Raw genomic sequence first — 27,012 nt, forward strand, 5'->3', positions numbered from 1 at the left:
ATCTGTGGAGGGAATGGGCAGATGACGTTTCAGGTTGGGACACTTTTTCAGACTGATGGAGGGTGAAAGCTGGAAAGTACTGGTACGGGTGGAGCAGAGCCTGGCAAGTGATAGGTGATACGGGTGAGGGGGTGGGGGCGATTCCAACAGCAATCTGACTGTAAAAGGACTGTTAACTGCAAAGAACTTTGGTTTTCCTGAGAAGGTGGAATGTTCAGCATAAATCTAAGCTTTCCTTTGTTGGTTCTCGATTATGATAGATTTCTCCCAATCCTTTGGAGGTGAAAAGGAGACAGAAGAGTATCAGACAAGGAGAGAAGAGGAATTAAACGTAAAGCTGGTGAAATAGTTCGAAGGGGACGGGATGGAGGAAAGGCTGGGTAGATAAAAGTGAAAAATGGGACAAGGATGAGAGATGAAAGCGCGAAGGGGAAAGGAGAAGGGTGACAAAGGTGGTGGGGGAAATGTGTGACCACTGGGGGGGGGGGGGGGGGGGTATTTCTTGGGAGAATTCAATGTTTATATTGTTGGAGCGCAAATTACCCAAGTGGAATATTTGGTGCTGTTTCTTCCAGTTTGTGTGTGGTTTCACTCAAGCAGTGGAGGAAGCCAAGAACAGAAAGGTCGCTGCGGGAATGGATTTACCTGGTCAGTTTATTTCATAACTTTATTTCATAACTGCAGACAAAAGTGCCAAGATTTTTTTTTGTCAAAAATTTATTTTACATTAAAATATTCTCAACAAAAATACAAAGCTTTCACAGAACATCATAGAGCCAAGATGTTTTTAGGTCTGAATGGTTCATCACACAGCCTCATGCACTCACAAGATCTCAACAGTCCACAGAATATCATAAAGAGTCTAAAAGAACTGTTAAGTTCTCCTGGCTTTGGTCTGACACTTTCTCCATTTTAAATCACCCCTATTGTGCCCTGGTTATAATATCATAGCTCAGAGCCTAACTGGTTGGCCATGCATTTCCATCCTCAAGCCTCACCTTGAGGTCTGTTGAGAGGCTGGAATCCAGTTGTGCAGTGGTTTCTGATGGGACTAACAAACCTCTTGTCTGGTCAAAAATGGACACAGTGGCTATGGCTTTTCCTGGCATTTGGAAGCATTTCATTCAAAATATGATGAGGACTTACATAACGTATGCATGAGGGAGAGCAAAAGAGAGGGAGAAAATATGTGAGAGAAACAGAAAGATTTGATGCAGTTAATTTTTTTGCACCTTCTCATCATAAAGGTCTTCAGACAATGAAGTGCAGTGAATGCGGTTATGTAGGAAAATCCATGTTAAATCCTCCAATTTTCATTATTTCCGTTCCTGGGAGATGCTCCTGACTGGCATTATCCGGAACAGCTTGATCACTTCAAGTGTCGCACTGTAGAAGTTCAATGACATTGAACTAAATGTACCTCCGTCGTCAATTTCTTTCTCTGTGGCGGTAAACGCACTCCGTTTACAATGGCTAGTCTTTAAGTGGTAGCTTCCATGTGCAGAACCTTCATAGCCTCTGCAATCTGTGGACTGGTGTCGAGTTGACTGTACATTCCAACCAAAAAGGCCTTGTGCAAAAGAACTCCTGCGTGCTCTGTGAACAAAGCAGGGTGTATGAATGAGGGACTGAGAGAAATGAAAGAACAGCAGCACCATCATGGAGACACAGGAGATTACAGATGTTGGAATCAGGAGCAACAAACAATCTGCTGCAGGAACTCATGTGGGTGGAGTAGCATCTGTGGGTGGAAAGGAACGGTTGACATTTTGGGTCAAAACCCTGCCCGAATCCTGATGCAGGGTCTCGACCCGAAATGTCCACCATTCCTTTCCACCCACAAACGCTGCTCGAGTCGACGAGTTTGTATGGCAGATTGTTTGTAGCAGCACCGTCATCCAAGTTCAGACAAATAAACGTTTATAATAGCTAAATATCGACAATAAATAACATATTTAAGGCACACCATGGTATGATCTGTATAGTTACTCAATCACTGTACCAGTTTAGAGTGGTACATTGCATGTCTAACAATTAAACTTAACACCCAAGATCTAACGAAGGTTATGGAAAAACCAAGAGGTCTCTTTTAGCACCTACAGTAGTAAGGGCAAGATGTTTGAAAGGAAAGGTGGTTCTCAGTGGCCACTGGAACCAGGCAACACATCATTGGGCAGAGAGATTGGTCAAACATATTCATCGATCCAGAGCCAAGAGTGGAGGGCACATTTCAGTTTGGAGGGATTAATAAAGAACACTGGAGCAAGTTTAAAGGCTTACTAGGTAACAAAATACGTCCAAGCTTTGTACAATCTTACCTTGGCAGAGTAGCGTGTAATCGGGAAGATACTTCAGAGCCGTCTGCACAACATCGTAATTTCCACAGCCGAGGCAGTACATAAATGTTGGGAGAAAGTCAACAGCAATGCTGGAAGAGGAAACCAATGTTAATCACATTGATCTTGGGGAACGGTAGGAGGATGAATGAATGGGGAAACATTTTATACAAGTCATGATGCAGGTTTATGGGACCACATTAAAATCATTGCATGCAGTTCTGGTTGCCCCATTACAGGGGAAAGATGTAGAGGCTTTGGAGAAGGTGCAAAGGAGGTTTATCAGCATGCTGCCTGGGTTAATTTCAGCTACAGGGAGAGGTTGGGTAGGCTTGGATTATTTTCTCTGGAATGTCAGAGGTTGAGGGGGAGACTTGATAGAAGCATATAAAATTATGAGGGGCATAGATAGAGTAGACAGTCAGAACTTTTTTCCTCTGGGTGAAAATGTCCAACGGAGGACATAAGGTGACAGGGGGGGAAACTTAAAGGAGATTACATATCATTACAAACAGGGATGGAGTTCAGCTGCGAGATTGAGTTGTTAGGGATCAAATTCAAAAGCAGCATCTCAAGGGTAATAAAACTAACAAGGGGTGGGAGCAGGATTCAGCTGAAGGCAAGGTTGTAGACTTTTCCATTCCTTTAAAAGGTTAAAGCCACAGAACTATGTCGGAATTTGGGTAATGATTAGCAAAGCAGGAAAAGGAAGGGCTGAAGAGTTTAATATTTATGGTTCATCAGTTCGGGAAAAAATCAATTCAAGAGAAAAAGTGTTAAAAGTTAAAAAGTTACAAAGGTCTAGTAACAAAATAAACAAATAATGACACAAATCAAGACAAACGAGTTGAACTAGCTAATACGCGGACCTAGTTACACTTTGACCTTGGTTAAGAGTAACGTATTCCAGGGAATGTGAAGTTTTGAAATTACAGGCAGTATAGAAAAGGAGTGGTATTAATGTGATTGCACTAACAAAAAATTAACATGAAAGCTTAATGGAGATTGATCTGGCCCAGACGAATGTCAAGTAGAATCATAATGGGTGGAGATAAGACATAACAAACGTCAAGAAAAGTGATATACAGGTGCAAGTAGATGTATAACAGCAAGCATTTAAAGAAATCATTCACAATTCTACGAGTGCGCATTCCATCAGGAAATAGAAACCCAACGGCAAAAGTGAATCCATGCAAAACAAGGTGGGTTGGGGATAATATTAGGTGAAAAGAAGAGGACTTTGTTGACAGGAAGAGTAGCTAGCCTGAAAGCTGGGAGATGTTAAATAAATGAACAGAAGTAATGGATAAACAACAAAGATAAATTAGCAAAATAATTACAAAGAATTGTAAGAGCTTCTAACCTATGTAAAATGGAGCAGGCACGATAAATGTGAAATTATAATGGGAAATAGAATTGTTGAAACATGAAACAAGCAAACATTTCACTTCTGTCTATTGCTTAACAAACAACAAGTGAATAGGAAAGGTAGAGAAAAATGCTGGAAAAACTCAGCGGGTGAGGCAGCATCTATGGAGCGAAGGAAATAGGCAACGTTTCGGGTCGAAACCCTTCTTCAGACTGATGTAAGGGTGGGGGGGGTGGGAAGAGGAAAGGAAGAGGTGAAGCCAGTGGACTGAGGGAGAGCTGAGAAGGGGAGGAGAAAGCAGGGACTACCTGAAATTAGAGAAGTCAATGTTCATACCGCTGGGGTGCAAATCTGCCCAAGCGAAATATGAGGTGCTACTCCTCCAATTTATGGTGGTCCTCACTCTGGCCATGGAGGAGGCACAGAACAGAAATGGTCGGATTCGGAATGGGAGGGAGAGTTGAAGTGCTGAGCCACCGGGAGATCAGGTTGGTTATTGCGAACCGAGCGGAGGTGTTCGGCGAAGCGATCGCCAAACCTATGCTTGGTCTCACCAATGTAGAGCAGCTGACATCTAGAGCAGTTGATGCAATAGATGAGGTTGGAGGAGGTGCAGGTGAACCTCTGCCACACCTGGAACGACTGCTTGGGTCCTTGAACGGAATCTTGGGTCTTTGAATGGGAAATAAAGATCTAACTCTGTTGAAGAACTTATAAAGGAGGAATAATCTAAAGAAAAAAAAACCTGGAGACATGGTTACTGGAGACCTCTACACTGGTTAAATGAAAAGATTTTCTACAGTTCAACAGTTACCACACTCTGCAGTGTTTTCCGTTGCTGTATTTTGAATTACTAAGATTACAATAGGTGTAAATGGTCCATGTTTGGCAAGGTCCAGTTACCGTGGATCATGCTGAATGCTCCTCAAAGCCAAGACAAATGCCGTGTTCCGGGCAAGTTCCTCAGGGGAGCTCATCAGCCGCTGGAGATCATTCTGTGAGAAAAGAGCAAAGGTTTGGTACAGTAATAGCACGTGACAATGTTAATAGCATCAGATCTCAATTTGTCAATTAAAAAAAAAAAATGTTGAGCCAAGTTGGTTGTACTTTAAAGCTCAGTGAATAGTGGAATTTCCTCACTGCTGCTCTCCTATTTGGTCGTTAGGGCTTAGGGTGGGAAGCCAAACTGCTGCCCTGTGACTCCCAATAGTCACATCTCTCTGGTGATTACAGGTTACAGCTGCAGAGCATGCGGATACCAACAAGATCTGTATTTTGAGGTGGGCAGGAACTGTGCATATGTCTGAATTTCACCAGGAAGTTTTAAAGACGCCTGCTTTGATATGTGCAGAGTACACTCTCTTGCAAGTTAATCTTTTCAGTGTGCAGGCAAGAAAGCTTTTTCTCAGACTGCTTGAAAAATATGCACAGCGAGTTTGAGAAGTGTTCTTGGAGGGCTTGTGTCTGAAAGCATTTCAAAGTTGATTAAACTCTACATAGCCATTAGGCTCTCCACAGGCTCACAGCCATGCAGTCCTCAACCCAAGGCAACCGTGTTCTGGTTACGTGGAGTTAGATTAAACCCACTTTAAATGTCATTAATGTGCAACCACATCTAGCACACTCCAAGCTAAGAATCTGATGACGGCAGAATGCTACAAGAGTTCCTTTAATATATGATTCACCTCAGCATCCAAACCCTTACTACTACTCTGAGAATATAGATAGAACCATTTAAGCTTGCATAGAACCAGGAAAATGGTGAGTGACACTGGCCATCACCACCAGGGTCTGTTAGCTCCAATGGTCTGGGATGAGCCATTCTACCTACAAGGATAGATAGAGTTTTTTCCCTGCAGTAAAGATGTTTAAGAGGGAATTTAATAGACAGTCAAAATCATGACAAATTTAAGTAGGGTCAACAAAATCTATTTCCACTATCAATGAGTCAGCAACTAGAGGAATGGATTAAAGTGGCGCCAAAAGATTTGGGGTGGTGGGATGCTGGGCAAAAGTGAAATAGTTATTCTGGAGTTAGATTTAAAGGAAATGGGTACATATTTAATGTGGAATAAATATAGCCTGTGGTGGGAATAACAGGTAAATCAGGCCTGTGGAGGGAAAAGAGACGGGCTGTTCTATTAGACGTTTGTGTAGACACAGTGGGAGGAATGACCTCTTCTGCACTGTAATAGTTCTCCAATACTAACTGTGGTTCAGAATTGCTTTTTCAAAGGCAATACTGAACTTCATCTACATCTCACCATTGCTGCCAAGGCAAATCCGTCAGGTTCAATATTTACAATAGCCTTTTCTCAAAGGCTGCCTACAAACAATTCACAGCTAGAGACATTGTTAGCTGCAATCAAAATCCGTCCGTTCCACTTGTTAGCAGAGTGCAGGGCATTATACAGTTTTGGTGCTAATTAAATGCCGCAGGCAAACAGAGGCCAAGTCTTGTTTGCTTTGAGACACAATTAGTTTGTTTTCTACTTACAGCATAGAAAGGGAGGATCTCAATTCGACGCTTTGACATCTCATCAATATCGTTCAGGACTTCCAGAGTGTCTGTGCCGGTAAATGAGGACACGTTAGGCATCAACCATTCAGAATAATCATTGACACACATGAGGCCCCAGCAAGACATCATCAAAACTAAAATGATCTTCTTTGTTAACAAATGCCTCAATGGATTCAGCTTGCTCTCTGACATAATCTCTCACTAGAAGCGTCCAAGTTATCTGCTTTTCCTAGCTGGCTCCTTGTGTATCCCTACTTCAATGACTCTACCCTTTCTAAATTATTTACTATTGTTAGTTTGATTCTCTTCTTTAACATTCCTTAAACCTCACATTTTAACATGATGGCATCATGGATGATCATTGTGTCTGAAGGTCTCGACCCAAAACATCACCCATTCCTTCTCTCCAGAGATGCTGCCTGTCCCTTATCCTAATAAAATGCACCCTTGTTCTGTGAAATAGCTTCTTATCTGTCAATCACTCAGAACCATCTTTGATTTTGTCTTCATTTAAACCATTCTATTCTATCTATTATGAAAGTTCCCACATGCCAGTAATCCCTCGTGTGTATCACCAATGTACTGCTTTGTTGATTTGTTTACTACACTACTCCATAAATGGTAGCAATAAAACACTCGCCATAACTTTCTATTCCATCATTCCTTATGTGTTCAGTTTACTACACCTCAGGTCCCATTGCTTTGCAGTAGAGGCTCTGTTTAAGTCCTCTGCTATCTTACCTTCCAGAGCACGTGCCCTTGCAATTTTCTGAAGGAACGGTGCCACTTCGGCTGAAGTCAAAGGTGTAGTGGGCGAGAAAGTGACCAATGGCAGTGAGCTTGTTGTTTCTTCTTCTTTGAAAGAGGAAGCGGAGATAGAAGGGGGTTGGGACACAGAGAGAGAGTGTGTGTAAGGGGGAGAGAGACAGAGAGAGAGAGACAGAGATAGAGAAAGAGACAGACAGTCAGACAGAGAGTCAGTCAGAGAAAGAGTCAGTCAGAGTCAGAGACAGAGAGTCAGAGTGAGAGAGTCAGAGTGAGAGTCAGAGTGAGAGTCAGAGTGAGCGAGTCAGACAGAGACAGACAGACACAGAGAGTCAGACAGAGAGTCAGTCAGTGACAGAGAGAGAGAGAGTCAGAGACAGAGAGAGAGAGTCAGAGACAGAGAGAGAGAGTCAGAGACAGAGAGAGAGAGTCAGAGACAGAGTCAGACAGAGAGAGAGAGGGACAGAGGACGGGAGAGAGAGAGAGAGAGAGAGAGGGGAGATAGACCTTAGAGAGAGAGAGAGGAAGAGATGAGAGGGGGAGAGAGAGGGGGGGAGAGAGAGGGGGGAGAGAGACGGGGGGAGAGAGACGGGGGAGAGAGAGACAGGAGAGAGAGAGAGGGAGAGACGGGGGGAGAGAGAGGGGGGAGAGAGAGACGGGGAGAGAGAGAGAGAGAGAGAGGAGAGAGAGAGGGGGGAGAGAGAGAGAGAGAGAGAGACGAGGGAGAGAGAGAGGGAGAGAGAGAGGGAGAGAGGGAGAGAGAGAGAGAGAGAGAGAGAGAGAGAGAGAGACGGAGAGAGAGAGAGAGAGAGAGAGAGAGAGAGAGAGAGAGAGAGAGAGAGAGAGAGAGAGAGAGAGAGAGAGAGAGAGGAGAGAGAGAGAGAGAGAGAGAGAGAGAGAGAGAGAGAGAGAGAGAGAGAGAGAGAGAGAGAGAGAGAGAGAGAGAGAGAGAGAGGAGAGAGAGAGAGAGGGAGAGAGAGAGAGAGAGAGAGAGGGGAGAGAGAGAGAGAGAGAGAGAGAGAGAGAGAGAGAGAGAGAGAGAGAGAGAGAGAGAGAGAGAGAGAGAGAGAGAGAGAGAGAGAGAGAGAGAGAGAGAGAGAGAGAGAGAGAGAGAGAGAGAGAGAGAGAGAGACAGGGAGAGAGAGACGGGGAGAGAGAGAGACCCTTCTGAACCAATAGAAGTACATTACCCTGACCATTAATTTTCTCCTCAGATGAATATTCCCAGTGTTTTCTATACTCATGCAATCTTTTCATTTTTTGGCAGGTCATAATTACATCTTTTAAAGTTAGAATTGCAGTGAACTGTTTTCCTGATTTGCTGAAACCCACCGTCCTGCTGCCCAGCAGAGGGAAATGGTGCAAAAGGGAAGGATGAGCTGGCCATGATCTGTTATTACACTGCTATCAAAAGCATATCAACTGTTGTGTTTTCAGTGACCAAAAACAGTGACCAAGCTTCAAGAAATGCCAAGTTGGCTGTGAAGTTTTTTTCCCCCAAACATTTTGAGGGAATGAAAGGCCCCATATAAATGCAAGTATTCAGGCAGTACGGGCATACTGATATCGTGCAGCATTTTGAAAGGAAGCTGGATTTACAACAGCTGAGCAGATAAAAACAAAATAAATAATCTGATCACAAAATCTTCAATTCCCTCTCCTGCATTATTCACAATGGCTTGACTACATCAATTTGGTCGGAATATTGACTGGTAGAATATCTACTCACCCCCATCCTCATCCTCTACATTCTCCTCGATGAGTCCAGTCCGAGTTGGGAGGGTTAAACCAGCCAGCAAAGATTTAAGTAGGGCCATCTCCGGGTACTCCCGCGACAAGTAACTGGGGGGGCACATCAAAATAAAGGGAATGTTTTTACCGTACAATAAATTATAATGCTCACCGAGCGTTAAAGATGATCAATTTTGATATTATCAAGCACTCACTCTTATTTCTTGAAGCAGTTTGAAGGGAAAGGCACTGAACTCATGACAATGTCTTGCTGCTCCGTGACATTTACTGGTTTTTATTTATTTGTGGGATATGCGCATTACTTGCTAGCGCATCATTTATTATTCTTCTCCAAGTGCCCAGGAGAAGGTGACACAGCCTTCTTTTGAGTAACTGCGGTCAGTGTGGTGTTGTGAAGGAAGGGGGGTCGAACATTTAGACTTAGTGGCCCATGAAGTGATCCAAGTTAAGGTGGCGACTGACTTGGAAGAGTAATTTATAGGTGGTGATATTCCCATCTCCTAACTAATTTGGTGCCAGATATTGTGATTTGGCAGGTGTTGTAGTATTTATGGTAAACAAGTGTATTTTGCAGACAATGCACATTGCAGCCATGACAAAGCTGTGGTAGAGGGAATGAATGTTTAGGGTGGTAAATTGGATGTCAGTCAAAGTTTTGCTTGAAGGGCTGCTTTGTTCTGGAGGGTATGGAGCTTCCAACTGGCCTGGGTGTGCTTGTACATCAGTCACTGAAAGTAAGCATGCAGGTACAGCAGGCAGTGAAGAAAGTTAAAGGCGTGTTGGTCTTCATTGCGAGAGGATTTGAGTTTTGGAGCAAGGAGGTCCTACTGCAGGGACATGGTGAGACCACACTTGGAGTATTGTGTGCAATTTTGGTCTCTTAATTTTGGGAAGGACATTATTGTTATTGAGGGAGTGCAGCATAGGTTCACCAAGTTGATTCCCGGGATGGCAGGACTGACATATGATTAAAGAATGGGTCGACTGGGCTTGTATTCACTGGAAGTTAGAACGATGTGAGAGGATCTTATCGAAACATAAAATTCTTAAAGGATTGGACAGGCTAGATGCAGGAAAAATGTTCCCGATGTGGGGGAGGCCAGAACCAAAGGTTACAGTTTAAGGATAAGGGATGGGCCATTTAGGACTGAGATGAGGAAGAACATTTTCACCCAGAGTTGTGAATCTGTGGAATTCCCTGCCACAAAAGGCAGTGGAGGCCAATTCACTTGATGTTTTTCAGGAGAGAGTTTGCAAGGGCAGGTTTGGAATGTAGTATTAAGCACTGACTGCATTAAGTCCTGAGGCTGGGTTGATCAACTTCCAACAACCAGAGCAGTTTTTCTGTTAGTGATTCCAGTCAGTGGAGTGTCTACTCCTCACTTCCATTTTAGCTTATTGGTTAACAGTGAGGGAGGTAATTCTTACCCTCTGAAGTTCAGCTTTTTGGTCCATATTTAGACAAGATCCAGGGAAAATAATCTTTACAAAACTCAAACCATTAAACAAGTTGTCGGAGAGCAAACAATGTTTGGTAGCACTGTTGGCAAGTCCCTCTGTAACTTGACACTTGACTGACTGGGCAGTCCAGGGCTTCCCCAGGGGGCAGCGATTCATTCATGAGAACTATTGTAAATTTAACAGTTCAACAAATTGGAAATGCAACTACCTGGCAAATAAATAAATAAAAATATAGGCCAACGAAGGGCAAAATGAACGGAGTTCCCAGATGGCAGAAGATGCCAGCAGCCCAACAGCAGCTGGTAAATTCATCCCGCCAGTCTCTGGAACATTTGATTGCATGTCTGAGCTGTACATAATTTGGGCATACATAACCTGAGAGGACCTGTAGTCAGCTGGATTAAATTTGTCCTGTTTTCTTTTTTTAAATACTTGGGCAATTTTACACACATTTTCAGGTGGACTTTGCTGTTAATGTTAGGATAGCTTGGCTAATTTGTACAGTTTAAAAAAAAGAATCTACTAATTTTTTGGGCTGTGTGTGTGTTGCTGCCAAGGTCAGAATTTATTGTTCACTCTCCACTGAACAGAGTGGATTACAGAGCCATTTAAAAAAAATGCCCAAATTACTATACATCTGGAGTCAGATATAGATCAAACAAGAGAAGGACACCAGATTTCCTTCCCTCGTAGACACTGGTAAACTGGATGGGTGTTCACAACAATCTAATACCCGTAAAAAATTATTCATCTAATGTTGAATATCAAAAGAACCTTGCACATTCTGGAAATCTGAAATAAAAACATACAAAACTAACAGTTCTCAGGTAGGATCATGAAGATGAACCATTAAAGCTGTTTCTTTTTGTACGTGCTGCCTGACCTTCCAAGAGTTTCTGTTTTATTTGCTATGTCCAGTTGCCATGGTGGGAACTCAGGCCTACAGTTTGCTGTGATTAGTGACTGTGGTACTGTCCCCACGGTTATCATGAAGCTTACATTTCCAGCACCGCAGCCAGGATGATGCTTGGTCCCGTTGCCCATTGTCATGTGCTCTTATTTACTTTTGTTTGACACAGGAGTGAACAAAATTGCCCACAAACTGGCTTCTGTGATGCTGAAGACTTCAAGAGGAAGCTGAGAATGGATAATTCTCCTGACTAAAGATGGCTCAAGGATTCCCATTTCTGATCCAAGATTATTCCATTGACCATAAGAGTCATGCCATGGAACCCAATAGTGTGAAGGCAGATTTTGTCTTCACAAGGACTGTGCAGTGATCACTCCCACCAATACAGGTATGGTCAGACAGATCTTAAAACAGAAATTACAGAGATATTTTAAAATAATTTGTACGGCTAAAGGAGGAAGGCAGTGGAGTGGGACTAATTAGAGATGCTACAGACTCAACAGGCCAAATGGCATCTTTCTGTGCTGTAATCATTCTGTGACTGGTCAGGATGAAGTCCAGTGGGTTCAATTATCACAATGGTTCACTCAACATTACCACAGAACCAGTCTGACTGCCACACATTTCAAGGTTCAGGCAACTAAGATTATGGTTGTGACCCCAAGCTGCTTATAATGGACACTGGCATCTCCCACTCTATTCTCTGCACTTCATTAGTTGATGCAGGACTGCAGGTGGTATCAGTAGGTGGTTTGCTTATCCACATATGACCTGATGCCATGAGCTCTCATTGGGTCTGGTCCCTGCTGAGGATACATTTAATTGCCCTTGAGATAGAGGCAGTGAGCTGCCTTATTTAACCAATGAAGTCCTCGAGTTGTCGGTAGAGCCACAATGCTGTTGGGGAGGGAGTTCCAGGATTTTGACCCAATGACGGTGAAGCGACGACAATATATGTTCAAGTCAGGTGGTGAGTGGCTTGGAGGGCAACTTTCAGGAGGTGGTGTTCCCATGCTTTTGCGACCCTAATCCTAGCAATCATTAAAATTGCCGTTGTACATTATTAGATGGTACAAACTGTTGCTACTGTGCATCAGTGATGGAGTGAGTGATTGGTTGTGGATGAGATGCCTATCAAGCGGACTTCAATATTTTGTGTGGTGTTGAGCATCTTGAGTGTTATTAAAACTGCACTCATCTGTGCAAATGGAGAGTATTCCACCACATTCCTGGCGGATGGTGAACAGGCTTTGAGGAATTTGGAGGCTAGTTACTCCGCAGGATTCCAGTCCTCTGACCTACTCCTGTAGCCACAGTACAACTATTTTATTACCACAGTCTGCCCTTCGGATGACACAGAACTGTTCCATGTACTGTGGTGGGGGAGTCTGGAACCCTGCCTGTAAGATACCATCTTATTCTCAGTGTGCATGTTTAGCATTTGCTTGACTAGACGGTGAGTCAGCTTTTCCAATTTAGGCACATGGACCCAGATGTAAACAAGGGTAAGGTTAACTGCTCTGCTCTGCCTGAATTCAGGCTGCTAATGGTTAGTCAAGCTTCTTTTATTCTTGTTCTGTTTTAATAGAGTAACTCTTGTTACAAGTGAATGCTTACTAAGCCACATGGAGCCATTAATAGGTCAAACCAACTTAAGAGCAGCAGATTTCCTTCCCTGATGAACATAATGATCCAAATAATTGCAAATCTTTATTTTTCAAAGGACCATTAGCTTTGCTTGATAAGGGGCACATTGGTTTCTCTCGTGTCACAAATGACCATTTATACACTTTTGGGCTAAATGCGTTTGACACCTCCACCCCCCCCCCCCCCCCCCCCCCCCCCCCCCCCCCCCCCCCCCCCCCCCCCCCCCCCCCCCCCCCCCCCCCCCCCCCCCCCCCCCCACCCCCCCCCCCCCCCCCCCCCCCCCACTAAACGTCCCGATATTGATTTGTAAGAGGTAGGATTTCATAAAAAAGATAGTAGACCCCAGGTTACAACAAGATTCCGTTCCAGAGAACTGCTCGTAACCTGAACTGTTCATGTCAGAAATACACCAAAATAGTGTTTGGGAAAAGATACAGAAACAGGCGAGATGGGAGAGCGAGCAGGCGTGGGGGAGCGAGCAGGCGTGGGGGAGCGAGCAGGCGTGGGGGAGCGAGCAGGCGTGGGGGAGCGGCTGCCAACTGTCCTCACTGACGCAGTGAGTGAGTGGGAGAATAAGCTCAGCTCAACCCAAACCCCTGATTGTTGCAGCTCAGGGCGGCGTGGGGAGAGACGGCAAACAGAAAAGCCCAATCCCACCCAGCCGTAATCCATCCCACTGGTCTCCCAAAAATCATTCGCTTGAATCTATGTGGACGTCCGTAAGACGTAAACTGGGGAGGACCTGCACTCTGGATTGAATGACATACTGTCCACCACACCCAGACTCCTTCAGGCAGCCTTATCTTGCAATATGCTGCCTACCATATATTAGTAGGCACACCTCCAAGACTCAGAGGAGAAGCAGCCTCACAACCAGCCACTGCTGCTGCAAGTTGTTAATTATTATTGTTTTGTTGGGAGAAAATTAGAAAATTATTTCCAGTCCAAGCAAAGATTCTGACTGCGTTCAGGATCCTGAACAATGCTATATGAAATTACTACCCTTGCCCATTTACCAATCATTTCAGGAGTGCCAATGTGGGCATCATTCAGCTCCTGTGAATGTCTAAACTGCACCTCTGGATCTGTGCAGCAACTCTTTGGATATTACACCAGGGAAAGCTGCTACGCACGGTCACGGTGGTGCAGCAGTAGAGTTCCTGCCTCACAGCGAATGCAGTACCGGAGACCCGGTTTCGATCCTGACTACGGGTGCTGTCTCTATGGAATTTGTACGTTCTCCCTGTGGGTTTTTTCTGAGATCTTCGGATTCCTCCCACACTCCAAAGACGTACAGGTTAATTGGCTTGGTAAATGTAAAAATTGTTCCTTGTGGATTAAGGATTGTGTTAATGTGCGGGGATCACTGGTCAGTGCAGAGTCAGTGGCCGAAGGGCCTGTTTCCATGCTGTATCTCCAAACTAAATTTACCTGGCTCGCAACCTGGTCCCTTCCCAGGTATTTGGACCAGCCCCAACACATTGAACCTGCATTCCATATATTAATTGTTACCTGTACAAAGCAAGATAAAATAATAAACTATTGTTCTTCAGGCACCAGTGACTAACTGAAAGCCGATTCACCTTACGATCCACGAACTGAGTGCATTTTTAGACTTTTGAGAAACAGTGCAGAAACAGGCCCATCGGCGCACCGAGTCCTTTTTAGTTTTAGGTTAGAGTTACAGCGATGATCAGCGATCACCCTGTACACTAGCTCTATCTTGCACACCAGGGACAATTTACAATTTAGCCAAAGCCAATTAACCTACAAATCTGTACATCTTTGGAGTGTGGGAGGAAACCGGAGCACCTGGAGAAAACCCACATGGTCACAGGGAGAACGTACAAACTCTGAAGACAGCACCCATAGCTAGGATTGAACCCGGTTCTTTGGTGCTGTAAGGCAACAACTCTATCGCTGTGCCACCGCACCGCCCCCTGTGGGATTGGGTAAGGGGGTAATCTTGATGAATAACAGTCATTAATTATCTTAACCCTCATTAAGAGGGCCACTTACTCTACAACACATCAAATTGGCTACTTACTGGAGAACATCTGAATGCTTCTGAAGGAACGGCACAGCTGCTGTTGCATTGAACGTTATAAACTTGTGAATAAAATGCACAAACTTATTGATGAAGGAAGCAAGCAGTCTGGAGTATTTTCCATAGTTCTGTTTAAATAAAAAACACAGAATTTTGTTTTATAACCTGCATTCCAGCTGAGGCCTGTTCTAGTACCTCATGATTAATCTCCCACCAGTTCTGTTTTCATGCTGAGGTGCTGTTTCACAGGACATGCCCATTTTACAGTAATGTGATTGATAGCCTGAATGGTGACAGCCTGTGCCCTCTGACTATTTAACTGGTGAAACCTACTTGTTCAGCACAGAAGGGTAAAGAGTGTTTAAAACAATTAAAGCCCCTCTCTTCACACCATTTGCTCAAATGGAGAGAGTCAAGAAACAGGTAGTATAACCTTAAAATAACCTGGAGTAAGTGTGTCGCAACACAGGTGGAACAATATGGTACATTCTCACCGAAAAAGCTGTTGAAACTGTGGTGTCAATTTCAAACTTCCAATCTCAAACTAACAATTTTTGTTTTGTCAGTTTTCTAAAGGAAAGGATGCAATGGCACTTGAGAGGGTGCACAGGAAGCTCACAGGGGTGTTGGAGAGTTATAATTACCAGGAGAACGGAATGGGTTTGTGTTGATTACTTTGGAACAGAGAGGTTTAAGGGAGATGTGATTGAGGCGTAGAGGGTACCTGGATCAGTTGAAACTATTTCCCCCAAAAGTCTGGGATTTCCTTCAGCTTACTCAGTCCGTACAGACCGTCAATCACTCATTTACACTAATCCAACACTCATCCCATTTCATTCTTCCCTCATTCCCAGCAACTCCCCCTAGATTCAACCACTTATCTACACTAGGGGCAATTATCAAATTAAACCACCAACCTGCATTGTTGAAGAAAACTGTGTGATTACAGGGAGAACGTGCAAACTTCCCACAGGCAGCACCAGAGATCAGATTAGAACCCGGGTCTCTGGAACTGTGAGGCAATAGCCAAGAGAAAACTAAATTTGTTAATGGTAGGATTGGAGAGAGATCGCAGAATTTTGTTATCACCTCAAGAGTAATTGGGGGTTTGAAGCTAAAAACCCGAGACGGCAGAGGAGGAGAAACCCTCACTGCAATGCAGGTAAATGGGAATTATGACGCATTTCAACCATGATCTATTCAGATGGGGGCAGGTTCTCAGTTTCTAGCAGACTCATTCTCCCCCTGACACCACAGGCTCCATCTGAGACCAGACAAGTTAGTGAACAGTGCACCAGGCATCTGTCAGGTTAGTATGGCAAAATTTCTTACCAGGGCAAAGTTTTCCCAGTTGAATTAATGTCTAAAGCTTCCTGTTCTCCAATATTGTCCCATATTCTGAATAACCTAGAAATGAAACTTCCAATATTCTTGACTGACTCTCACTCACCTCCAAGAGTAGAATGAAGGAGAGCAGACAGTCCTGCATTGCCCCCTGGTGTTCGCTCTGAAATAAATATGGCTGTAGTAGCTCCAAGATCCCCAGAACATGCAGGAAGAAAGTCAAATGGTTCTGCTGACGGAACTCCTGGAAATTCAAGTGGACTCGTCCATGCAACAGGGCGGCAATCATTGGCAAATGTCTGAAGAGTAAGCAAATGAAATCAAATCACTGCAAAACATCAAGGATAATGGCTCAGTGCAGATACACAGGTGTAAGAGGTAACTATATATTTTGCATCATACATTCAATATGACTGCTGCACCTCAACTCTATTTACCTTCATTGTTTAGCATGTGTTGCTCTATCCTATTCCTCTTCCACCCCTCTCCCCCTCCCCAACTGTAGTTCCCAGTTTATCTAACACACAAAAAGAGCACGATTCGCTTCAACATCTCTTTTTATGCCAAGATGCATTTTCTTGGTCAAATAATTTATCAATAAACTCATTTAAAATAGGATTGTAATAGTGATGATAACACAATGGTGGATGGTCAGGTTTGGAATATTAGAAAATCAGCTGGTTGATACCTTTTCTCACCCACATAAAGGATGTGTTTGGCTTTCAGCAAGAAACCAAAAGCCCTACCGATAAATGCCCGGAGCAAGATCTGACTATCATTATCCCCGCACCTACTCCTCCAGGAAATCAGTCACCCACTCTCACAACATGTAAACTATCATACATCCACCATCTTCACTAGGAAAACATTCAACTAGAAAAATCCTCACCCACCCACTTGGGAAACCAATATTGGTTCTGCTATTCCACAATTGATTCATGCCTCTTATCCATCCCCAGCTTAGCACACACTCTGGGTATTGCTCCCCATGTACCTAATACATGGGGAAACCAGCCTCTACCACCCAAGAGAGCTCTGAGAAGGAATGATTACAGTAGGGTAGATAAAAAAACAAGAAAGATAGAGTGAGTGAGGGTAAGTGGCTTGAAGCGATACTGATTCAGAGCAATAGGTTCATCATAGAAATTTTGAAACAAGGAATTTAATCATTATGAAATTTTTTCAAAAGTAAACTCATTAATACCTGAGCAATAAAACCGGGTGTGCAACGGCCAACTTTCGGCAGGCCATGTTGGCATCGGCAGTGCGGTTCTCCGATGTCCTCGTGTCACTGGTGTCTGCAAGTAACATTAGCAACCGATGCACTAGTGCATCCAGCTGGAAAAGGGAGAGAGCGGTGAAGAACTTCTGATCACAGATCCCCACAATCACCAAGAAAACCTGTTCCCTGCGGCATAAAATTGCCCGATGCTGTTCACTCCTCTGTTCATCTGCAGCGTTAGCTTGACCTAGGACTACGGTGGATTTTGATTTGTGTATTTCAATGCATTTCCAGCTGACCTTCCACATTCCACTAGTGTCATAGAATCATAGAGTTATACAACTCGGAAATAGACCCATCAGCCCAACTTGCCACGCTGGCCAAGTTGCCCATCTATGCAAGGCCCATTTGTCTGTGTTTGACCCATACCCTCTCCGTAGGATTAGGCAACAACTGTTGTCCATCCCCTAACCCTCACTTCCTGATCCGCCACATCCTATGTTTGTGGGCAGTCAGTGCCCAATTAAGCATTGGACATTTTATCTCTATTTTCAGATCCTTCCATAGTGTTGTCTGTTTTTCCTCTATAATCTCCTCTGACTACAATCTCTGAGGTATGAGCACTCCTCCAATTCTCATCTCTTGATGGCTAGATCCTCAACGGATGGGAAAGAGCTGAACAAGAGGGAATCTTTACTTCATATTTACACAGGTACAACAGCGCTGATGGTCTGCATCATTCAATGGGAGTAATATTTATCATATTCAGTCATGTGACCTATTACACATGGCCCAAGCCTAAGAGACATAGTCAATGCCTCAATATAAGCACTTTGCCCTGAAGGTGACTCTTTCAAATGGATATATCATATCATTTAGGCAATAGTAAACATATTACATATGGAAGAATGTGCTTACATGGTGTGCTACATCCAAAACTTTGTAATAGTTGCACAAATACACTGTATTCTAAGTGTGGTACATTTATGGAATATTTCCTATGAAGCCTGCCATTGATGCTGTTTGCTCAAAGGAAAGTATCACACAGTGTGTTCCATACCTTTTTTAAATGCACCATTTGAAAAGCAATAAATATCGGGATTTTATATGAAAAATGCAATGTATCCTTGGAAGTGTCTAATATAAACAAATGCAGTTGTTACTCATTTTGTTAGGCAAGTTACATTAAACTGCCATTCAAGAGTAGCAGAAGTTCATTCAATTGTAACTTTCTAAAGGGAACTGGATATGTATTTGAGGCAAATATTTGTGGGTAATGGGGAAAGAAAAGAAATATTGCCAGTAATTGGTTTGTTCTATATACTGACTTGGGCATAATGACCTAGTTGGCCTTCTCCTGTGCTGTACTTCTTTGACTATAGGTGTTCCTGCAGGCATGAATATGTACTTATTTTCTTTCTTTCAAGGAGCCGAGATAGGCAAAATGGACACTATACACTAAAAGACTGACACTATAATGGCACTGGTTCCACCCACTTCAACAGACGTAGCAACGAGTCTGAAACTATTCATGAAAACTTCAAACCTTGCATGTGCTTCCGTTGCTGGTGCCTTCACTGCTTAGCACACACTCTGGGAGGTTGACATGGCGGATAACCTCTGGGACCTCAAAGTAAATCTGAAGCAAAAGGTTCTGACAACACTTGCCCATCACACTGCTGAAAAGAGAATGACAAAATCGAATTCAGGAAGGAGCCATAGCAGAAGTCTCAGCAAGCAAGTGTTTGTACTTTTACAAAATACTAACGGAAGCTACACTGTAAAACTCTATTAATTAGGCACGTTGGTGGTGCTGTACTGGCAGATATTCTGCACTGTTATAGGTTATTCCTGTTAATACTCCAATAGACTTTTAATTCACAAAAAGATGCTATTACATTTGCCACTGAGCTGAGTGACTTGGAAGGGCGTTGGAAAGACAGCCTTAGTGACTTTTCAAAGGAGCAAAGGAAACGGGACTCACTGTGCTTAAAGAAATGGTGGGAAACTGGGCTCCCGTGTACTTAACACGAGCATGGAAATGGCAGCCCTGATAAATTTGAAGGGAGTACACGAAACATCACTGGCAAGTCAAATGTTGAACCACTGGGATTTCTAAATAATAGACGTCAGATTCCAGTCTGCAGTAATCCCAGAAACAAGAATGATTGCTATCGCTACTCAACAGGGTCTAAACTAAGGACAGCCAGAGGACAGGATGAAATGCAGTCGTGAGAAAGGTGAGTGACTGGATGTTGGTACAAATATCATTGACAGCAAGTTCAATGGACATGATAGGGAGAAGCGCAGCAGAGAGCAAGGAACAGCAGTTGGATTAAATTGCATTTATTTCAATATAAGATGCCTGACGTAAAGCCAATTAACTTAGGGCAGGGATGGGATTGTGGGATTGGGACGTTATAGTTATTACAAAAACCTAATTAAGGGACAGCACTGACAGCTTAATGTTCTAGGGTCCATGTGTAGTATGCAAGGTAGAGGTGGGCATAACAGAGGAGGATGTCCTGCTGCACTCTTTAAGGAGAACAAACCACCTGTAGTCCAAGATCTTTCTTTACAGAAAGATCACCCACTGAGGCTAGATGTGTGGAAATGAGAAATAGAAAGGGGGTGAACACCTTTGTTGGGATTGTACTATAGGCCCCCAAATAGTCAACAGGATCGAGAGGAACAAATATGCTGGAAGATTGCAGACAGTTGCAATATTAATGAGGTTGTCATAGTAGGGGATTTCATCTTTTCCAATTTAGACTGGGATTGCCATAGTGTCAAGGTCTTAGATGGGGTGGAATTTGTCAAGTGTGTTCAGGAATTTTATCTCTGGCAACATGTAGAGGGCCCTCCAAGGGAAGGGCAAAGCTTGACCTACTTTTAGGGAATTGGCAAGTGAGTGATGTACTAGTGGGCAAGACATTTGGGACCAGCGACCACATTTCTATAAGCTGTAAATAAATAGTTATGGAAAATGGAGAAGCCTGGTCTATGTTAAAGTTCTAAACTGGCCAAGGCCAACTTTACATAAGACGGGAAATTGCAATAGTTGTTTGCGGGCAAAGGGACTTTTCATAAAATGGGAAGCTTTTAACAGTGTGATGGCGAGAGTTCAAGGTATGGGTGGTCCTGCAATAGTGAAGGACAAGGGAAAGGAACCTTGGATGATGAGAGACATTGAGGCTCTGGTTAAGAAAAAGGAGGCATGGGTCAGGAATAGGCAGCTGGCATCAAATGCATCTCTGGAGTACAGGAGATTGAGGAGTACACATAAGAAGAAAATTAAGAGAGCAAAAATGGGGCATGAGATCTCACTGGCAGTTAACATTAAGGAGAATCCAAAGAGATTTTATATGTATTGTGGTGTCATCTCTTCCCTTGTGTGGCGCTCTGATGCTTGCTAACAGCAGAAAGGCCAGGATGAGCGGAATACCAACACAGTGGACAGTGCCTGGCTGCCAGAACACACCTAGTACCCTGGACGGTGCTGTGGACTGAGCTGAGGCCACAACCAAAGGAACAAGAGCGGTGTCCAATTAGCTGTTTTTGGATCAGTCCATCACAATCCTCCTTAAAACACGGCAGTTTCAGCCAGGAAGACAAGAGAAAGAGCGAGAGAAAAAGAATGAGAAAGCAGGAGAGAAAAGAAGAAGGAAACGTTCTTGTTTGCTCAAGATTCCAGCATCCAGTTTCCTGTGTCCTCAGTATATGCCTAGCATCTAGAAAATTACAAAATATTTATTCTTACTACATAGAACACTAAGCTTTGTGCATTCAGATCCACATTTTATGTCTTTTCACATTGTATATCAATAAAATTAAATAAAACCATTCTAGTAGTTAGTACATTGCTCCTGATAAATGGTCTAAATTTATGATCAATCTTTTAGTTTAGTTCGGCCTAAACTAAAGTTTGGCTTCCGACCCACTAAGTCCGCCCTGACCAGCGATCCCCGCACACCAACACTATCCGACACACACAAGGGATAATTTACATTTTTATACCAAGCCAATTAACCTACAAACCTGTACGTCTTTAGAGTGTGGGAGGAAACCGAAGATCTCAGAGAAAACCCATGCCGGTCAATGGGAGAATGTACAAACTCCATACAGACAGCACCCGTGGTCAGGATCGAACCCAGGTCTCTGGCCTTGTAAGCCGGCAACTCTCCCGCTGCGCCACCTTGCCGCCCTTATCTAGCAAATGGGGCGTTAATTTCTGTGCACTCCAAGACAAAACGATGAATAAATGCTTTTGTTTTGTTTACCTTTCACCCCTTTGCTTGATGCAACTGATCAGATACTCTGTCACTTTCTTGATGTTATCCAAATTGCCATGGCAGCAGCTGAGCAACAAGGGAATTCGAGATCGGATGAGGGTGCCAGTGACGTCCTCGGAGGGTTTCTTGATGGGAGTCCCAACGTGGACCTTGGCTTCAGACTCCAAAAGAATGATGTCCACCAGGCTGATGAGCTCACTCTTCTTCAAACACAGGACATACTCCTTAGTATGTTTCTACAAAGGCAAAGGACACTCTCAGTAGCTATCGTCTCAATCCCAACCGTGATGCATTGCCAGTTGACCATCAAGGGCAGAGTTGATAGTGCGAGCCTGGTGATTGCAAACTGACTCACACACTGCCCACATTACACTTCGTACTTCAATGGCTGCAGGTTTCGATACGGAGGTAAGAACGGAAATTGCTGGAAACACTCCAGGCAAAACCCAAAGGAGTCTGCAACCTGAAACATTAACTCAATTTCTCTTTTCAAGATGCCGCCTGAGCTACTGAATGTTTTCCAGCACTTTCTCTTTTTATTTCAGACTTCCAACATTCGCACTATTAGACTTTCAAATTTAACCTTCTCTTTTCAGTTCTACTACTCCAGCTAATTATTTGCAGTTTTCGATAACCTGCATTGTTATTTAGAGTTCTGATGGGTTAAGGCACTCAGGAATATTAACACACAAAGTCTTTATTCAGCAGCATTGAATCAGTTGGATTCATGCACAGTCACCGACCAGAGGGCAGGAATTACCAACATACTACAAGAATCATGTTCTATCATTTAGTTAAGTAATTTGTATCTTAACTGAAATAAAGCTTGCGGCACACTAGATGATGTCTGATTAGATTTTTGGTGGATGTGTTCTTAAGGATGCCCTATATAGTTGGAAGATGTTTGGATAAAGAAGCTGTGATATCACCAGGCAGCATAGAGAGGCTGAATGACTAATCTTTACACTCTACATCACTGTCATGTTCATTCTCTGCTCCTGCAGGCAACTGTTGCAGATGTTGCACTATTTCTGCTGGATTTCAAATACCCCTGCAACTTTGCAAGGGAACAGGGAGTTGTAGATTTGATTTCACTGAGGGCTGAGTCAAGATCATGTTGTACAAAAGCAAGGAAATGCAAATCAGGAACATGAACACAAGAAAACCAGGGCAGGAGTATGCAGCACCTCCTGACTTCTTGTGATCACAGCTGATCAACCCCAGACCTCATCTCCACTTCTGTGCTTGATCCCCACAACCCTCAATCAATAAAATATTGACCTCCATGTTAAACACTTTGAATCATCCAGCTTCCATTTCTGTCTGTCTGAGATTCGCCAACCTTTGAAAATAGAAATTTCTACATACCTCAGTATTAAATGACTGGCCCCTTACCTTATCTATGTCCCCACTTTCAAGGCTCTCCCAATAGTGCAAACATCTCAGCATCTCTGCTGTCATGCCCCTTTCGATCCATTACACACTTGAATAAGGTCATCCCTCATTCCTCTTAACTCCAAAGATTCCAGACCCAACCACTTTTGCCTCTCTTAATGGAACAATCCTCTAATCCCAGGAATTATCTCAATGAATTTCGTTTAGACTGTCTCCAATGTTAAATTCCTTCAAAGGAAAGGGACCACATTTGGGCCTGAATTCTGTGTGTGGCCTGCATTCTATCAAAAGGAGGTGAACGTTTTTCAATCAGCATTTGGTGAATCTCTGGAATTCACTAGCCCAGAAAATTGTGGAGGTTCAGTCACTGAATTCATCCAAAACCGAGATCAGAAGGTGCTATGGTGGGGATCATGACAGAAAACAGCACCAAGGCAGAAGATCAGCCATGTATTTGGAGAATGTGGAACAGACACAAAGTGCCTGGTGGCTATTTCTAAAATCTTAGGCTTCAAATAATGTCCACTTATCCGGATATTCAAGTAAATTTATGCCACAGAGAACCAAGCGTCTTACATTTTCATTCTCCCAATGACTCAACAACTGGTAGTTCCACTATGCCAACTGATTTGCAATCCTACCTGCGGAGTTCTTTGGTCACGTCCTTGCCAGATCCGAGGAATGCGTGTACAGGCCCAAAGAAAATCCAGGGCTGCAGGAGGGTCAAGCCTACAAATAAAATAAAGGAAATAGAGATCATGAATACCAGACCCAAAGAGAGTGGAAGACCCTGTTCTGGAAGAGATAAGAGGATTTCCACTTGTTGGTTATTGCATGGCACTTTTGTGTCATAAATTGTGCTTGCTACATGCAAATTGAACTGAACATAGTGTAAACAGATCAACAACCTCTTTAACATTCCTAACTTTAGGATAGAAAGGTCATTAGCGTAGCAGCAGAAGGTAGTTTGGTAAAGAGCACAGCCATGAGAAGCTACAGTGCAGAGATGTATGTCCCCAACCCAAGCCTTCCTAATAGTTCCACTGTTTGCATCCTTGTTTCCCTGTTGTTCGCACATCTTCCCCATGCAACAATGGGGCATTATAGATTCCACCCTTCCCAAGGTCTTCAGTTGCCAGTTCTGTTTTGTTCTGGCCTTCTCTATCTTTCAGTCTAAAGATGGGTTCTATCTTCGGTATAAACAAGCAAGCATCTGCAGTTCTTCCCTAGACAAGACTTCCTTTGTAACTGCTTGAAATGTGCGTGAGCAAGTTGCCTTATATTTGTAGCCTGTGCTGTTGGTTTGCAACTCACCTGAGCCCCCCTTGGTTACTCAACAGTATGCCGATGCACCGATGCAGTGTCGTCCAGTTTGACTGGTGAGTGAGAACTGCCAGAAGACAGGGTCGGAATGAAAGCAGCTGCATTCTTTGCTGACCTGCAATCTGGATATAAGAACCGTCTGATTAACACAAGAACCAAAGACAATCCAACCAAACCACTACCGAACAAGATCAGAATTTTAAACGTACTGATTTACACATTGATCCCTATTCTATTAGCTTTTTCAAAAGATAAAGATAACACAAATTGACATAGATATTTTGAAATACAAAAATAAACAGAAAAGACCATTTATCCTCCCAAAGCTGTTTCACCATTTAATTGCATCATGGTCACTGTGAATCTTTTAATACTCTTATCTTAAAAATGATTCAGCCTTAAAATTTCCGTCTGTCCCCAGCATCCCCAGGCTCCAGGGAGACAGAATTCCACAGTATTTCTCCCTGACAGCAAACAAGTGTTTTTTGATTACCCTATTAAATGGTCATCCACTAATTTTAGGCTTTCCCCATCAGAGGAACTATTTTTTTTATGTATGCCTATTAAATCAAAACTGCACTTACTTCTGAAATAAACGCTGGTCTTTCTATTTCGGCTCTTACAGAGAAAAGACAGGGCTTTGGCAACCACAATCATCATGCTACTGGCCCAGCAATTTACAAATTGGGCTAACATCCATAGAGACAAGTTCAAATCCCATAACGGCAGATAGGAAACATAAATTTATTAATTAATCGGTATTGAATTAGTGAAGAGGGCATGAAGCCAGTGGACTGTTGCAAAGAACCATCTGGTTCAGCTATATCTTCAGTAATAGAAAGGCGCAGTCCTTATGCAGAATGGCCTATGTGACTCTCAGACCTACAGCAAGATTGTTGACTCTTAAGTGCACTGTGAAATAGTAAGTATGTCAATCAGCATTATCAATTAATGTTGTACATCAGGGAGCACGTTTACCATATGTATGTTGGGGTTCAACACAGCAGCTCATCAGTACCTTCTCAATGGCAATAAATGCTGCCCACATTCCCCCAAGTATTGAAATAAACACAACAGCTTATCACATCTCTCAGAACTACTTCATAGTGAACAAGTTTATTCAGTTGCTGTTTTTAGAGCAGGTTATATCTATCTAATTTTACTGTGGAATCTGACTCAAACTACCGAGTATGCAACATAGTAAATTGAGTCAGATTCCACAGTAAAATTAGATAGATATAACCTGCTCTCAGAACTACTTCATAGTGACCCAAGTTTATTCAGTTGCTGTTTTTAGAGCAGGTTATATCTATCTAATTTTACTGTGGAATCTGACTCAATTTACTATGTTGCATACTCGGTAGTTTGAAGCAACAGGAAAATCTCCAAAACAAATGTGTTGACCACATGCTCTTGTAGCCAAGATGCAAAAATCCCAATTGACATTCAAACCTTCACCGGCTAACAAAGATAAAAGCTACTTCCCCCACTTCAAACTCTGGACACATGCAGTATTCACTTGAAGTTTTGAGGTGTTTAAATAATCCTTACCTTTGGGTCAGCAAACAGGAGCCTCTGTTGTTGGTCAGGGCATTGGGAAATTACTTCAGGATCCAGCAGCTCAGACCAGTCAATAAGGAGCCCAGATGCTGAAACAGGCTTCAGCTGCTCCACACTTCAGCAACCAGGAGAAAAACAGAGATGGTGATAATATGTAAAGGAACTAAGAGACTGCTACATCTAGAATCATCACAGCATGGAAAAAGGCCAGTCAACCAAGAAAGCCTGCAACAGTCCTCTGTAACTGCAATCGAGTCAGTCCCAATCCCTTGCTCCGCCTCTTGCCTTTTTTTTCTTCCTTCAAATATCAATGCAATTTCCCTTTGAAAGAAATAATCGTCTACTTTCACCATCCTGCAGGCAGTGAATTCCAGATCAGTGACTGCATAAAAAACCTTTTATTCCTGTCACCCGTTGGCTCTTTTTATCAATCACCTTAAATTTAAGTCTGCTAATTCTCAACCCTTGCAGCAATAGAAAAACAATCTTCCTTATTCATTTTGTCTAAATTTTTTTTGATTTTGACAACTTCTCAACTTTCTCTGCTCTCAGGAAAATAATTTCAACTTCTTCAATTTATCCACTTAGCTGAATCTCCCGTACCTGGTATCACACTTATCAATCTTTTCTGCACTCTCTCTCTTGGGCAGTTACATCTTTTTACAATATAGAGACGAGAATTGCACTGAATAATCTAATTATGTCAAATCAGAGTTTCGCAGCGAGTCAAACCCCTCACATTTATAACCTTTGCCTATATTTATAATATCCAGTAAAATGTTTTCTTCAACCATGCAACAACACCGTGTACAAAAATACCTATTTCTCTTTGGTTTCTCATCTTTAGAAATGTATACCATATTTTTCTCTAACAACTTTGCCAATGTTCTGCTCTATATCCCTCCCCTTTGGTTGCTACCAATAGAAAATATGAGATGATGTAACACATGCAATAATGAATTGTGCATGGAATAAATTACTGGTTGAATGTGTGCATTGCTCCAATGGGTTTTACAAATCTTAAAAATCTCTTAGAAAATAATGTCCAATTTAGGCTGGGTTGATGAA

At 43.0% G+C, this 27,012-nt stretch overlaps 1 protein-coding gene across 6 annotated transcripts in view; it reads right to left on the bottom strand.

Moving 5' to 3' along the window:
• Window positions 1-649: 649 nt before the first annotated feature.
• ints1 (integrator complex subunit 1) overlaps window positions 650-27,012 on the bottom strand; it is a 93,725-nt gene continuing 67,362 nt past the window's right edge. For 4 of the 6 annotated variants that reach the window (XM_055651343.1, XM_055651345.1, XM_055651341.1 and 1 more), the window contains exons 35-48: window positions 25,936-26,059; window positions 24,376-24,506; window positions 23,703-23,790; window positions 21,655-21,902; window positions 18,921-19,053; window positions 17,357-17,490; window positions 16,259-16,451; window positions 14,809-14,936; window positions 8,721-8,833; window positions 6,968-7,081; window positions 6,203-6,273; window positions 4,609-4,700; window positions 2,319-2,428; window positions 650-1,596 (exon numbers count right to left, since the gene is read on the bottom strand). In XM_055651343.1, coding sequence (XP_055507318.1) covers window positions 1,481-1,596; window positions 2,319-2,428; window positions 4,609-4,700; window positions 6,203-6,273; window positions 6,968-7,081; window positions 8,721-8,833; window positions 14,809-14,936; window positions 16,259-16,451; window positions 17,357-17,490; window positions 18,921-19,053; window positions 21,655-21,902; window positions 23,703-23,790; window positions 24,376-24,506; window positions 25,936-26,059 — 1,795 coding nt within the window. In that variant the 3' untranslated portion in view covers window positions 650-1,480. The remainder of the gene's footprint in view (window positions 1,597-2,318; window positions 2,429-4,608; window positions 4,701-6,202; window positions 6,274-6,967; window positions 7,082-8,720; window positions 8,834-14,808; window positions 14,937-16,258; window positions 16,452-17,356; window positions 17,491-18,920; window positions 19,054-21,654; window positions 21,903-23,702; window positions 23,791-24,375; window positions 24,507-25,935; window positions 26,060-27,012) is intronic. The other 2 variants (XM_055651346.1, XM_055651344.1) reach the window with 1 other exon arrangement.

The sequence above is a fragment of the Leucoraja erinacea genome, chromosome 20 (assembly GCF_028641065.1).
Source record: "Leucoraja erinacea ecotype New England chromosome 20, Leri_hhj_1, whole genome shotgun sequence".
Taxonomy (NCBI): Eukaryota; Metazoa; Chordata; class Chondrichthyes; order Rajiformes; family Rajidae; genus Leucoraja; species Leucoraja erinaceus.